We start from the raw sequence: 10,564 nt of genomic DNA, 5'->3' as shown, positions 1-10,564 counted from the left end.
CTATGATTTCCCAAGGTGTTTAAAGACCACTGCATTATAGTTTACAAAGACCACAAAAAACTAATTAGATGTATTATCTAAAGTAAAAGAGGAATTTGTTTACTAAATCTGTTGTTGGAGAAGACTTTCTAACATGCTGGGGTTTGTATTACTTGTGACCTAAAAGCACTACAGTTAGTACATTACTGCATTCTGCCTTGCTAGAAGTCAGGGCCAAATTACAGGCTAATTTGGAATTCCCAAACTTTGACTCTTGACAGAAGAAAGAATGAATGGGAAGACAGTATCTTAAAACACTCAGAAGGAAGAGTGAAAATTATGTCACAGCATCCTGTTCACTGCCAGGGATCTTTCACCACTTTGTTTATATATATTTTCAATTATAGCACTGGCTATCTCCATTCAGGTAAAATTCCCAAGGGAGACTGATGGGATTTGATAGAAAAGAAATTAACCTAGAATTACAGGGTATAATGCTCATAATCCGTCTTTTGGCGTGGAGTTGAGCCGGGAAGTTAAGGGTAAGCCTTTGACCAGATGTCTACTGTTCTCCCACTAGATCCTTATCGTAAACCTCCAGCTTAGACAGAGAAAAGTACCAAGATGCTGCTGTACCGGAGCCATCACTATTTCATCAATGTAGTGGATAATACACAGCTTATATGTCTCTGGGGACTGAAGGAGGCAAAGGACTTTATGAGGACAAAGAGGAGGGGATGTAATTTGGAAAACGAAAGGAAAATATATACTGAGAAAGGAATGGATGCTGTTTGGTCAGGACACAGAGCAGGGTGGATGAAGCAAATGCAAAACCAGGAAAAATCTTGCCTTCTGAAAGAATAAGCAACTTTTTTTATTTTTCAAATTTTTGTATCTTTATTTAATTTCAAATTCTCCATTACTGAGTCTCTCTTCAAGACTACATAAGCTGGATAAAAGAAAATGTATTTTGGTTTTGTACTACAGGAATAAGTTCCCATGACATGAAATCTCTTGCTCACAATAGAATTTTTTTTCTCTCATCTTGTTTCCCAAGGCATCTTTGAGATAGTTATCAATAAATAACAGACAGTAACTGGCTAAATAGTCTGTTACCTACTTTTCCTTCCATCATTTGGTGAAAAATCCGTACAAACTACATATGACAGTGCCAGCAGAAGAAAATACCACTTGTTTCACTGAGACAGATGCACACTGCTAAATATATATTTTACAGAACTGTTGGTTTCTAAATTCATAGGACTCATTTCCACTGCTTCTCAGTGGCTCTTTCTCATCTCCCATGTCATTGTCTTTCATCTGTGCAAAATACGCAGGAGAAGCTTTGCATTCGTAATGCCTGTCAAGAGATTTCAAGTGGATCAACATATGAAGAGCATAGGCAAGAACCAGCAGCAGAATCAGTGACATAACCAATCCCATGAGTATGGCTGGAGAGAAGAGGGATGCACAATCTTTCGCGTAGGCAAAATGTCCCTCTTGAATGTTAAAACCTTGAATCTACAAAGAGAACAAAAGGGCTTATATTAAATAAAGTACTTGCGTCTCAGTTACAAACAACTTTATTAATTTGCTCCTGATGGCAGTAAGAATTTTTAATTTAATACCTGCATATTGCAAATTTGTGTCTATCAGTGCTAGCTGGAGTTAATGCTCAGAGCTTATCCAGGTCAGTCTTCTAGAAACCGACAGTTGTTCTAATCCCCTTCACTCTGCTGCCTAAAGGATTTGCAGTTATGTTTGAAACAAAATCTTCCATGACCACTCTTGATTGCCTAGTAATATTTAATTGCAAGCATGGTACCTTTCAAGTTAATGGTGCATTTCCAGCATCATTTGTTGAGAATCTCTAGAGTCTCTGTTTCAAACTGCATAAACTTCAACATGACAAACAAGGAAACATTCTCAATTGCCTACCATAATATTAGATTTTTCTCACCAGATCCAAATGTGTGGTATATGGCAGCAAATCAGTTAACTACATGAAGTTGCATTCAACTATGGCAAATACCAGTAACTTTTATTTGTGGCTGCAGTTCTACCATGCAGTTTACCACATCGGCATTCAGGGAATTGACTGTCTGCTCTATGAAATTGGTCCATGAGCATTTATCACATGGTGAGAAAAAAGGGATCAGTTTTTTCCCTCAATCCCCTTTTTCAGCTCTTCATGCCGTATGACTTAGGTATCTAAAAGTAAGACATTCTAGTCCAGATATCTTAGGCTCCCTTATTGTCAAACACAGAAAAATAAGCACTTTCAGAAGATTATTAATCTCATCCTAAAATAAGGACTTAAGATGAGTCAGGGGAATTATCCACTGGCTTTAGAGGCAGGCTGGGGTGACTATACTCAGGACACAAGGTTAAAATTACAACACATCAAAAGTTAAGTGAGATGAATCCCATACTTGGTGACTGATGCTGTTATTTAAGCTGGGTTTCAATAGAGAGAGACCAGCTCAGAGAGATGTCACCAGAAAGTTAAATTCATTCCCCACACTAAAGGGAAACTCAAGCAAAAGACTACAAAAAATCTATATAGCCCTTCATTTCTTTTGACAGGAAGGTAAGTATAATAATTTAAGTTTTCACTTCTATTTCAAGTTCCATGGAGATCCTGTAAACTGTACATGGAAGGTCATTATACCTTCTTGGTAGTGAAGTATAAAATTTCCCGTCAGTCTGCCTATGGGATCTATTTGGCTTAAGTCCATGACATTACCTGGAAATCAATAAAAGTAACTTCCCAAAGCTTTGAAAGATCATTTGCAGAGCTGGGTATGAGAAGTGCATCATATCTCTGTAAGCTGCTCACATGTTCACAGTGGTAGGAGTAACTTGCTGGTGCATGTATTCTGGTTGCATTAAACGTTGCTTGTATGGAGTGGTTGTAAAGAAGTTGCAGTCTGTGTAAACTGAACCAGTTCTGAACAGACACCTGGTAATAGCTGGCTCTTAATAAAAATCTGAAAATATTGCATGGGAAGAAAGATGAGTAAGAAAACAAGTGTAACTAAGAGCTGCAACTACTAAATTCACATGTTGAACAACCTCAGAAGACACAGTGATACTACCAGAGTTTCACCCATTTATGTAAGTGTAAGCTCTAGCTCCTCCTATTGAGTCTGGAAAGTGATTTGAGGTTCTTCATTGTTGCAGCTGAAGGAGTTTGCTGCTGTCTTACACAGTGAGAGGAAATGTGAGGGATTTTTCCTAAATGACTGAGAAAAATCTATATGCAACTTTGGTATGGTACTTCCATCCAAGATACGGAAAATTATTTATCAAGAAATGCTGTTTTCTTCTATCACCAAGAAGCAAACATACAGCTGGTCAGTCTGATGCCTGAGCAACCTGTACTGTCAGTTCTTGTGGCAAAATTCTCAGACAAAAATTTAGCAAGGACAAAAAATAGCAAGGTTTAGCAAAAATCTCAGACATGGGAAGATTCTAGTCAAAAGAGATGACCCAAACTTTTCTCATTAATAGAAAAGTCAAAATCGAAGAAGAAATGCCTTAATAAAACAAGGCGGGCATATGAGAGACCTGTTAAATGCAGGTGTCTCGATTATACAATCAACAGTTTCTATCACATTATTTTTGCTTACACAAATTCTGCTAAAACAAATTCCACAAGCAACTGCATAACAATGTATATTAACATGTGATTATCTAATCTTTTCTTTATCTTATAAACTTACCTAATAGCAAGTCCCTTTAGATTGCCAATGTCACCAAACTTCAGAGAAAGCCTAAGTCAAAAAGCAAGTAACGTCAGGCTAGTGTGCAGCACAAAAGATTAAGCCCAGTTATTCATGAAACCTTTTGCTCAGTATACCTTTGAAGGCAGTGGGAAAAAACCCTGAAACTATTATATCTTCCTCTAGTGAAATCCAGTAGTTCTCCTGTTAATTTGAATGAGGTCTAGACTATCCAGAAAGAACAGAACTGCATGTTTAACTTTCAACACAGTTCAATCCCACTGCTTCCAAAATTAGTTGGCAATTAGGTCCATTTGATTTGTGTTCTCCTTCTCAAGCCATGACATCTTAGTCATGTATTACCTCTGTATGTCATCAGAAAGTGTAAACAGCAATGTTATTCTCATCTCTTTTAATACCAGAGCATAAAAAATGCAGATGACATTTGAGTTCAAATTTCATACATGTATCATTAGAGCAATATAAATACACTGACCATGAGATAGCTCTACAAGTTCATCTGCAGTAAGCATGGGCACTTGAAGTTCACTAAAGGGAAAGGTCCCAGCAGGTTAATTGTAAACTAAGGCATACTCTACCATCCTTCTACCATCTCTGGAATTAATGCATTGTAGCACTGTATGATTAAGTGGTGTATATTTTTTTGGCTTAACAATAATATTTTGCCTCTTAAAACCTGCATAATAGATTCTCACTGCTGACGTAACCTTTTCAGACTAAGTCAGAGACAAAACAGAGGGAAAACATGCAGCATCTGAAAGACTTCCAAACTTAAAGCTGAAGAATATTTTAAAAAAACAGCTACACCTATGATTTCATAGGAGATCTAGACTGCTTCTTGTACCTCGACTAACATTGGTCCAATAAGCCAGGACACTGAATCTAGACTATCCTTTGCTTTATTACAAAGGGAAATCATAGATAGTTGATGATTAGACACAGGCAAATATGGCATTCAACTCAGTGGCCTGATCCAGGAGTTGGCGCATAGAAAAAACGCACAGGTTGGATTATTATATTCATAGAGCAAATGCATATGTGTTTGGTGTTAAGTATTTTTTCCAGCTACTTTGCACTGATTAGACAGTATAAACCAGCTTGAAAGCTGGCCTAAAGCCACAACAGAGTATTGTCTTAACAAAGAAAGCTGGAGAAGGGAGAAATTTAAGGCACTTTTCTGGGACGAGGAAAACTGGGCAATGCAACACATAAGCACTCAGCCATCAACTGGCATAATTTAGGTGAGTCCTTAAACCTAAGCTTACAGAGCAACATTCAAGCCAATTTTTGCCTTTCTTCTCTGCTACAGTCAAATGCAGGTTGACTGAAAATATACCCACAACTCATATTTGGCAATTACGCTGGGCCTAATCCTGACTCATGAGCCCAAATTATCCATTTTCCTACCCATAGAGCATGATTTCTACATACAGGGACCTTGGTCAGTACTTAGATGTTGTCAGTGACAGTGAATGAATGAATACTTGAAACATACAGTTTCTAATTACTTGATACATGGAATCTAGCAGAGAGGCCACAGATCTGTTCATGCAATCTGTCAAACATCCTGACCAAATCCCTCCTAGCGAGAGCTCAGAATAGGAATGCCCTTTCTTGGTTAGGATTCTGGAGCACATTCAAAAGGCAGGAGCCAGTGGGAGTAGTACTTCTCAATGTATCCCAAATAAGCAAAGTATAGAACATGCAAGAAAGCAAAACCATTGGGAAGGGGTAGCAATTTCCTCTCTCCACAGAAAAGAGGAAAAAATGCTCAGTAGTCACAGTACATCTCTTGATTCCAGAAAAAACATGCCAGCCTCAGCTTCAAACTAAGCATCAAGGTCCTGCCTGCCTTTAGCAGCTGTGTCCCTTGTTCGAGGTTACTCAGAAAACTATGAGAGAAACAAAGAGAAAGATCAGAAGACATGGCAGAGAAGATGGCATTGTATCCACAGATTTTGAGATCAAACCTCAGATACAGTACAACATTGATAAAAAGGCAGGTCAAGTGTATGCTGTAGAGTAGTTCTGCTTTGTGACTCTTCCTGCAGCTTTTTTAATGAATAATGCATTCTATAAATTCCCAAATATCTTCCAACATAACGCATCAAGCAGAATATACAGCTCTGTGGTAGGCTGACCCCAGCCAGCAGCTAAGACCCATGCAGACACTCACTCTGCCCCCTCCACCCCACAGCAGGACAAAGGAGAGAATAGGAAGAGCAAAAGAGAGAGAACTCATGGATCAACGCAGAGCTTAATAAGTGAAGGAAAGAGGAAAAAAAAAAAAAAGACCAAAGTTTTGCAAAGGTAATCACTGACCATCTCCCACAAGCAGACCAATGCCCAGGAAATCTCTGAGCAATGGCCACCCTGGAAGACACAACCCCTACCCACCTATTCTTCCTCTACCCCAGTTTTTATTGGTGAGTATGACGTAATTATGGCAGGGAATATAACTTTTGCCAACTCAGGTCAGCTGTCCAGGCACTGTCCCTTTCCATTCTCTTGCCAACGTCAGCCTACTTGCTGTGGGGGCAGAGTGACAAACAGAGAAATCCTGGATGCTGTGCAAGCACTGCTCAGCAAAAGCCAAACAAAACATGGTCTGTTATCAACACTGGTTTTGCCACAAACCCAAAACTCAAGAGAATTATCTCCCTCCCAGCCACAGCCAGGAGAAGTCCTAATTTCTTGGAACTCTGTATTTACAGAGTGAAGCATCCACTACTGTAACCAGACTACAGAGGTACCAGTGACAGGTAGGTAGACAGAGTAGCCTGCTCAAATCTAACAGTCTCCAAACAGCAGCTCCAGTAGGAGTTTGCAATCCACCATTGCACTTTTTGATTTTTCAAGCCTTACAAACAACTATAAAACTATGCTACATGTTTTGAAATCCTTATTTTTGCATAGGTATATTTTCTGTTAGTTCATAATCATTGTTAATAAGACTAAAATTATTTCTCAATTGCAGACCAGAAGAGAATAAGGAATGTTAATACTTTTTATTTTTAAAATCATATTATTCTATTCTCTGCCTCTGCCTGTCAAAATGTAGTGCTGGATTAGTTCACATGCTGATGATGTAAAATTCAGACTGCCTTTTTGAATACTATGATAACACAGCCAGAAAACCTGGCTTCTTTTTAAACTATACTTTTAGTTTTCTTGTAACCTCACTAAAACCTCACCTTGTGTTATTCTTCACAGAAGCATAATCAGGAAAAGGTAACACCTACTTTCTGTGGAAACATATTTAGATGTACAGGTGAAATGTTGTATAGGAGCTAAATAAAACTGCTGGGTTTGGTCATGTTGTTTTTACTGTTGTGTGTCATTACAGATTTAAACATCATTTATGGGGTAGAATCAACACTCATGTTCAGCACATGCCCAATTAGTTATCCACCTCCTAATTTTTAGACTCTTGCCTACCAGAGTGAAATCAATGACCTGGCATCAGACATGAAACAATCCAGCATACTACATGGAGATTGAGAAGTGGTCAGGTACATGGCAAAGGAAATTATAAAAAAACTACATGGCTTTCCTGTATAGCCATGAGATTGGAGGATTTTGGATCCAGTTAGGTTAATATATAGCTCTCAATCTGGTTTAGCAGGAGCAAAGCTGCTAAATGCTATTAATGCTGAAGAAAGTCATGACAGACTGGGATGTAGAGTTCAGGTTTTTGGAGGCTCTTCAGGTCACGTGCAAACCTGTAGTGAATTCACTCTTGGGCTTCTGTAACTCATGTATCACATCCTGGGACTTGGGGCTACCTAACTCTGTTTCTAAATACACATCTGCATCCAGTACCAGTGGTTTACAATATTGTTGGCAGACATCCTATGAAGGGACAAGTAGTCATGCACAGCCACACCCCAATCCCCCGTATTCAGCATAGGATCCACTATTCAATCTCCCAAGCAGCTATGTAAAACAGCTGGAGACTGAAGAGATCAACAGCTTCAGCCTCAGAGCCACTGAAAGTAACGCTGGCTGGCCACAAGGATTGACTACACCGCTGCAAGAGATGAAGACAGCTATGTACATCTATGTGCCCCACGAAAGACTGGTCTGAAAGTATATAACCCATGCTGTCCTGTTGCCTGCAATGTCAGGACATCATAGGAAGGAGTTTGCCCTGGGGGCTCTACACCACATACTACAAGGTCTGTTTTCCTTCATTATGTATTTACTAGACTTGTTATCTGGGACTAGTTCCATTGGCAGAGTAGAATACCACCTTACATTGCATTATCTTCACTGCAGTTTGAATCTCCAACATCCACTGTTGCATGGACACCAAATGTCTTCTCTGTCAAATCCAGCTGTGTGTGGTTTTCAAACTTAATCGTGATCCTCTTGGCCCAGAAGAGAATGCAGGGGATGCCATTAATCGTGACGTTGAGAGGGCTGTAGTGACTGTGGGTGAACGGCCTCCAGGATGCTCTTTCCCACTGTCCCTTCCTGCTCAAGTTGTAGCTGACAACCTGATTGACCACATAAAAGATCAGTATCAGAAGATGTGTATTTCAGGGGTTACTCTCCATCCTACCAGAATAAATGAGACCAGCACTTGGAGAGCATCTGTGAAGCCAGTTCTTAGCTGCAGCAGTACTGAACTGAGGAAGCACAGAAATCTCTGGCTAACCCCTTCCCACCATGGGAATGGCACCACACAGACCTCTAGCTCCAGCACAACTGGCCAGAAAGCCAAGTTATATTTATTCTACTAGAGTAGTATCACTGAGGCAAACCATATTCTTACCATGATCCCATCTCACCCTAGCACACTGTAGAGCTGCCCAATATAAATAGTTGAAGCAAAGCTGGAATCACAAGGTACTCACCCCAGCAGAAGACTCTCTAGGACACCTGTAAGAATTACTTCAACACGCTAAAGAGGACTTGGCTTGGGCCAATGACACAGCCTACCATGCTGAAAGCACACTAGGCAGCTGTCCAGGTGAAAGGACTGTCCAAGTCTACATCCACCTGCAGATAGTTTGGCTCCTGATGGCTTTAAAATCAGGAAAATGCATGCTGCAGGACAGGATGGCTCAAGTATGAATCCCTATCTTTAGAAAGTCAGTCATTCGCAAGATTAAAACCTCGAGACTGCAGCTTCCATATCATCTGTAGATATTAGAAAAATGCCATCCCTTCTAAGCCAAATTTCACACCAAAAGGAGGACAATTTGGCTGTCAGGCAATATAATTTGAGACACTGAGTCAGGGCTCAGAAAGCACTTAAAAATATAACTTTCATTTCCATATTTCAAAGGAAAATTTCCAGACACCAGCTCTCTTCCACCTGCACATATGTCCTGTCTGAATATGATAATGTATACAATGCCTGCATAGCTGTTTTGCATGTAATGTGACTAAGCAAGTTCAAATCATGTACAAACAAAAAAGGTATTCTGAGTCCCAGTCATAAACAGCATCTTACCAGGCTCCAGAAGGGATGCGGTTAAGCCTCAAAGCTTTGTCTTGGCTTAAAGAGAGATTTTTTTTTGCTGTTCAGATTAGCGAATCATGTCTCCCAGCTCAGACCCTGAAAGACCCCTTTTGATACTTGACCTTACATATGGCACAAGACTGCTTTAGGATTAAAATCAGTAAGTACTCACAGCAATAAGCTGAAAGCAAGGTAAGATCATGGTCAGAAAACGTGATGCAACAGCCAGCAAGAAACGTTCACTACGACTGTCATTTGTATAAATGATAAGGTCATCTTCCCAGAAGTACAGATGAGAGAGATTTAATCAACAGAGTATTTACATTAGATTGCATCACTTGCAGGGTTTTTTGTAAGGAAGAACTTTGTGCTCAGTTTTCGACAAGGCGCACAGGCTGGACTCAGGAAAAACTCCAGCTAAATTTAAACAACCTGCAATTTTGCTTCAGCTACTCTTTTAGTACAAAGTGATACAAGCAAAATACTGGCTGCAGCAATTGAATGGCATTGTACAGAATATGGATGATAAGATTTGGTTCTTTCAGTAAGACCAGTGTGCTCAAACCCACTGTCAGTCAGCACCAGCAATGGCAATTGAAGTCTCACCTCACTTCTCAGAAGAGCAGAAGGTATCTTGTAGAGCAGGTAGTGAATCAGTACCATATCACAACGATTTAGACAGTTTTGTTGGCTATTTCTTATCAACAATGTATTATTTAACTCAATAGTGCAAATTGAAAGATCTAAATGTGTGATGAAAAAACTTTACAGATCCAGTCCTTCAAACATTACCTGTGTAATTGCTACTTGATTTACATTAAATTTTGGCTTCATATCACTGTCATAATGTTGACCTGTAGAAGAAAGTATGTTATTAGCCTACAAAGAAAACATACAATCATTTATAAAAGCATAATCTTCCATCTTCTTATGCACATAATAATTATCCCTGCATGAAATGTGTATTTCAGAATGCTTGATCTTCTTTTGGAAAACATTTGGCTTGGTGCAAATATTCCCTTGAACACATGCATTTTCTAGTTTACTTTACCTTACCTGTACAAGGTTCCTCTTTTTTTCATTGAACATCTTGCCACCCTTACTGAGAAGAACCCCAGTGCCCAAAAATGTCAGGATTCAGCCTATACATGTATTTATTAATCCCAAACACACTTAACAAAAGCTTCTTCCTTCGTCATACAGCAAACGCTATTGTCAAAGGGTGTGTGTTGAATCGCATAGCAAAAGGATGTTAACTATGGGTGGGAATTTCTTTCCCTGCACTGGCCAGAGATGGGAAGCTGTGACAAATAACCTGATGGCCCAGCTACTTGCTAGGAGAGTGAAGTTTCACAGATGACAGATCATT

General features: G+C 39.5%; 1 protein-coding gene across 1 annotated transcript; it reads right to left on the bottom strand.

Annotated features, from left to right (window-relative positions):
* Positions 1-1,052: 1,052 nt before the first annotated feature.
* ATP6AP1L (ATPase, H+ transporting, lysosomal accessory protein 1-like) lies at positions 1,053-10,284 on the bottom strand. Its single transcript, XM_009704242.1, has 6 exons — positions 10,252-10,284; positions 9,988-10,074; positions 7,983-8,224; positions 3,705-3,755; positions 2,726-2,969; positions 1,053-1,500 (listed from the first exon to the last, which is right to left on the bottom strand). The coding sequence occupies exons 1-6, from the start codon at positions 10,282-10,284 to the stop codon at positions 1,198-1,200; spliced, it is 960 nt and encodes a 319-aa protein (XP_009702544.1). The 3' UTR covers positions 1,053-1,197.
* Between the last annotated feature and the right edge of the window lie 280 nt (positions 10,285-10,564).

The sequence above is a fragment of the Cariama cristata genome, unplaced genomic scaffold (genome assembly GCF_000690535.1).
Source record: "Cariama cristata isolate BGI_N322 unplaced genomic scaffold, ASM69053v1 scaffold4807, whole genome shotgun sequence".
Lineage (NCBI taxonomy): Eukaryota > Metazoa > Chordata > Aves > Cariamiformes > Cariamidae > Cariama > Cariama cristata.
The sequence above is the reverse complement of the archived record's forward strand: the minus strand, read 5'-3'. Positions and strand labels throughout refer to the sequence as shown.